Raw genomic sequence first — 5,370 nt, forward strand, 5'->3', positions numbered from 1 at the left:
CACACACGCACACACACACAGAGGTTTCCTGATTGCAGCCGTTGCCCACTTGACACGTGCAGCTGTGTTGGATTTATGATTACCTTTATGTGCGACAATAATGGCAAAGTGCTTGGATGTATGAGCTTATCATCTCCCAAGGCCTTCCCTCGCTGTGGAAATGCATAAAATACCAACTGCAAAATTGATCCTCACATATTTTCTGCATAAACCAAACAACCTAAAACTAGAGCACCTGTTCAAACCACTGGTTTATATGATGGTTTATTTACATTCAACATGTTTCACTGACGGCCAGACACTTAGGACACACGGTTATGCTAATAAATGCTTTTTGCCATGCTTTAGAGTAAATGCACTTTTAGCTATAGCAAGGCCACATATTCACTATCACAATATTCTTGTATAGATTGGAGGGGAAACACAAGGGCTCTTCAACTCCGGCAGTGTCCAACCACAAACCAGAAGTGGCCGCCACTGAAGAACTCTTGGGAGAGCAGAACCTGGGAGTGCAATCCAATTACAGAGCTCTGAGGTGCATGTTATTCAACTGCCTCTGCTACACTGTGCAGGATGAAGAAAAAAAGGAAAAAAGGAAACAAAGGCAATGTGGCTCTCTCAAAGGATGTTGATTGTCTGTGAACGAAGGGTTGATTATGGGATGTAAATAATCCTGCTACTTACTGGCTAACTCCAAAAATGAAGACCTTCAAACAGCTACAGCATTATGCATAATTGTGTATATATATGCACATACACACACACACATATGCATACAAATGCACAGGTGGACTTGTCCACCCACATACAGCTTACTTTTCATATTAAATTAGTATTCTGCATCCCTCTGTTGTATGCAGTAAGAGCACAGTCTGTATCTGTCTGTGTCCCTCTGTACCTCCTCCAGCACAGTTTCACCTCCTTCCGTACGCTGTTACTGACCAGCACATATAACACAGGGTCCACCACGCAGTTCAAACTGGACAGTGCCAGCGTACATGAGAAGAACAAGTGCATGTTTTGTTCAAACTGGCAGTAACTTCCATTAGGTAATACGTTTTCGCTGTGGTAGAAGACGAGTGAGCGTATGAGCAGGAGAATGTGGTATGGAGCAAAACAAATTGAGAAGATCCCAATCACCCCAAAGGACAGCAGGCGGACCTTCCGCTTAGCCTGAGCACTCAGGCCAGGACTCTGACCCACAGTGGCCAGTACCCTCCAGTAGCTCACTGCCAACACCAGCAGGGGCAGCAGGAAGCCGATGCACACTCTGAGCAGGTTGAATAAGGCGACAGGGCTCTCCATGGGGTAAGTCTCATAACAACGGTCATTGTTGTTAATGTCATCATGGGCATCTTTGAGATTGTCATGGACCAGTACCATGATGTGCATCACAATCACTACAATATAAACACCAAAACACTGTGCCCAAGCATAGCGTGATGTACGGTAGGTCTTGGAGCGGAGTGGGTCGGTGACCACCAGGCAGCGGTCCACGGAGATGCAGCAGAGCAGGTAGATGCTGATGTACATGTTGGAGTAGTAGAAAAAGCCAGCTACACTGCAGGAAATGACACCTAGCTCCCAGCGGTGGTTCTTTAGGTAATAATTGATCCAAAGGGGCATAGTGAGGAGGAAAAGAATGTCAGAGATGGAGAGATTAAGCAGGAAGATGCCCAAAACATTTTGCTGCCGCATTTGATGCCAAATGGGTCCCATGGTCAACACATTGAAGATCAAACCAAAAATAAAAGCCAGAATGTAAACAGACATCAGGAAGTCACTGATGGCACTGTCATTGATTTTAACACACACAGACGTATTTGTGGCTGTGGAGTTCATTGTTCCTTTAGTTTTCTGTCACTTTGCTGGTTAGGAATTCACCTGCGGAAAAACACAGTAACACAGTAAGTGTTTGTCAATAAGGCAGAGTAAAAGTGACACAGGCAACATGAGCCTACTCCCACGATGCCTTAAAATCCAGTGGTTTGAGCTTGGACATTTTGTATCCATCCTATTTTGTGGTTCAGTGAGCTCAAGAGATAAAATCATTTGGTTGTCCTCTGATGTTTCTGAATGTGAGGCAGTTTGGCTCAACATGCAGTGTTAGGGCAGGGAGCTGAAGTTTTCCTCTCCTGGAGAAGATACAGGCTTAGTCAGGGTCCCTGACGATAACACCCACAGTACTAACAGAAACTGTGATTGCCAAAATCCCCCCTTATTGCCTCAGTGTGGAGAAAAATGTCATGCACTTTCTTTATAAATGTCCTGGTTTTATGGAAACTGGGAGCATTAAGGACCTAATGCCTTATATCGGGTGAATTAGATGTAGAAATTCCTGCTCCCAAGCCCCCTAGGCGATCACAATATTTTATGTTAATGCTGCTATTTGTTAAATTGTTGCACTTATTGCCCTGCATGGTCTAAATCAGAGTGGCGGGCAGGGGCAGCACAGACTGAACTCGCAAAGTGAGCATTTGCATTTTACTGTAATCACTGCTTAATACAACTTCAGTCCAATTTATCAGCACAAGAAGAATTTCTGATTCTGTGGGGACAAAACAACCTACAGTCAGTTACTGTTAATTTAAATGCATCCTTAAAAAGACTCACTGATGGTCCAGTTTAATGTCTGATGTAACAGCTATCAGCAGAACTGGATGGCTGAAGAGACAAGAGGGATTTAAATGTTTACTGTGGCTTGAAGGATGAGTAATGTGAACTCCATGCCCTATATAAATTAATCAATTAATTCACTCCCTGATCTACGCTGTAGATGCACGGTCAGTCCCAGTTCATCATAGAGCCGTGGGTGTGATTCCCGTCTGTTAGGCAGACACATCCTAGATATTAGTCTGTGTTGCCTCCTGTTCAAAATGTTCTGGTGTTGAATTAGAACAGAAAAAAAACACTTCCTGCACAGGTAAATGTAATCAGAAAATTGGTTACAATACAGTCACCATGTCTCCTCAGTGTAGATCCCTCAAATAGCTTCTTACAAAGACAACATGCGGTTGCTATTCCTATGGAAAATGACAAGAGCCCTCAAAAGTTTTTTTCAAAAAGTTTTCATTATTCTGTCAATTTCCTGTTTCTCTCTGAGATTTCAGCATTAGGAAATGAAACCTGTGTTCTGTATATTTATGGCTAGTTTCTGTATCTCAGTGGCAGACACTAATGTTTGTTTCCTCTCCACATTGTTCTGTTCTATTGCTTAGGCCTGGCCCTGGTGTGTTTATAGGCTCAGGAAGCATCTAATGCCATTAACGTCTGGACAGAGATAGGCTGTCCCATCCAAATTCAATAATGGAGAAGCCATTTAGAGGCAGACCATCTCTAGTGAATAATGTGTGCCTGTGTGTGTGTGTGTGTGTGTGTGTGTGTGTGTATGTGCGTGCATGCAGGCGTGTGGAAATGGGTTTGATTTAATGGATTATTCATAAAATGTTCAAATAATGTTGGTTGGGAATACACCGTGACTACGGTATCGGAAAGTTTTGTTCTTTTAATTGCAACTTTTTCTAAAATTATTCATATGCTGCTGTTTAGTCATCAGTCTGGCAGCTATGACTAACAACAAACTGGTTTTTCCTCCCTACTAACAATGGCCCTAGTTGAAGCACTTGTTCTATTCACTTTAAAATCAATACAGGTTATTTTCTTTTTCCTCTAATCTACAGGTTTTCATCTTTCAGTGAAAATTTCACATATCATCCTAATACATGCCTTCTTTACAGTTGGTCGACGCTTTAGTCCATCCTTTCGTCCATCTGGGCCAACTATGTGTTTGTTAATATTATGAGCTGGACAAAGCTTGGTTGTTATTACACAGTCATGTCACCAGTGAGGCTTTAAAAGACCAAAACTTCAGCTGTTTCCTAAAGGAGGAGGAATGTGCTGCACGTCAAGCAAAATGCAAGCAATATGTTTTGTAGTTTACCTCCCTAATACCAAAGCTGCGTTTCACAGGTATCACAGTCCACATTCCTGTGAATTTTCATTATTTCCTCTTGTCAAGCAGTTCCCTTTTGCACTTTTCAACCTGTTGTAGTGACTACCGCTGGGAGAACCTCAGAAAACATTCAACCCTGCAGAGAATCATTTCTAACCTAATTATTTTTGTAACACTGACTCACACATCATCAAGCATGCTGCCTTTCACAGTCCAGAGGAGATGAAAACAAAGTCAGTTTTCAAATAATGGTAATTTTCTTAATTAAAGCTATATCTAAATATGTTCAACAACAACCTTTTTCTCTATGACAAAAAATAGACAATGCTGAGACGACACAGACATCATTAAAGGCTAACTGTGACTTTATCAAGGTGCTGTATCATTGAGACTAAAATAAAAACTTAACGTGTTAAAGATCTCTTTATTTTCTTTAAGATTAAATATTATGTTTTTGTGTGCCATATCTTTTGGAGTAACTTACATCAACTGTTTTACGGAAAGAAACTTAAAGTTAAGAATGACATCAACAGATATGTGGGCCCATTTTTGTATCAGTGAGGCTGAGAAATCCCCCCTGAATGCATTGCTTTAACAAAAGTGAAACAATGTGGCCATAAAAAAGGATGAGGTTGACTAAATCTGATACAAAAAGAAAACTAGCAAAGAAAGTTCCAAATGAATTAATACCTTTAACACCCTGTTTACAAAACATATAAAAACATGTCACATTTTTATCTTTTTCTGTAATACTTTTTAGAGATGTTTTTGTGAGAGTGTAGTATAATTTTTGCTGTAATAAATAAATACCTCACCTGATGTTTTTTGGGTAAGAGGTGCGCCTTGATTGTAAAAGAAAGCTGTCCGGTGGGTGAAGAGTTTCAGACACATTCCAAATGTGTCTCAGGTTTTGGCAGAGTTCAGTCCGGGAGGGTCAGAAGACGAGCTTTAGAAGAGACTCCTCAGAACTGCTGACATGCAGCCAAGCCACTAACAGTCCCACATGGTACTCTCACTAGATAACCATCAGCAAATACAGTAACTACAAAATGCAATGGTTATTCTCTCTGTGTACTGCACTGTTGGATTTTTTTGTTCTGGTAGAGACAACTTGCTGTTGACAGCCACAGTTTAAATGTCAGCGTGTGTGTGAGTGTGAGGAAGAGATGAGACGAAGTTAAAAAAAGGGAAGACACAGGAGGAGGGAGGTTTGTTTTTGTACACGTGCACGGAAGAAGTGGCTTCAGGGGTGGGGAGAAACATTAGACTATGATGGAGCAGACGTTACTACTCTCAAGAGAGACATCATATGTGCATACTAATCTGATTCTGACAGGAATTGAAACTCTGTGGGCAGACAGCTATTACACATCACACACGTAAACGTTGATTCCCCTATATGAGGGGCCGTCAGGGAC

The 5,370-nt window shown here is 41.5% G+C and overlaps 1 protein-coding gene across 1 annotated transcript; it reads right to left on the minus strand.

The window, feature by feature from the left end:
- Window positions 1-6: 6 nt before the first annotated feature.
- Window positions 7-5,104, minus strand: gpr184 (G protein-coupled receptor 184). The gene is made up of 2 exons (XM_035679514.1): window positions 4,768-5,104; window positions 7-1,884 (listed from the first exon to the last, which is right to left on the minus strand). The coding sequence occupies exon 2, from the start codon at window positions 1,840-1,842 to the stop codon at window positions 820-822; it is 1,023 nt and encodes a 340-aa protein (XP_035535407.1). The 5' UTR covers window positions 1,843-1,884; window positions 4,768-5,104; the 3' UTR covers window positions 7-819.
- Between the last annotated feature and the right edge of the window lie 266 nt (window positions 5,105-5,370).

This window comes from Morone saxatilis, unplaced genomic scaffold, assembly GCF_004916995.1.
Source record: "Morone saxatilis isolate NCDOM2014 unplaced genomic scaffold, NCSU_SB_2.0 Contig8, whole genome shotgun sequence".
Lineage (NCBI taxonomy): Eukaryota > Metazoa > Chordata > Actinopteri > Moronidae > Morone > Morone saxatilis.

What these genes read in the sequence shown, in the direction of transcription:
- gpr184 (XM_035679514.1), bottom strand. Translation starts at nt 1,842, where the DNA reads ATGAACTCCACAGCCACAAATACGTCTGTGTGTGTTAAAATCAATGAC.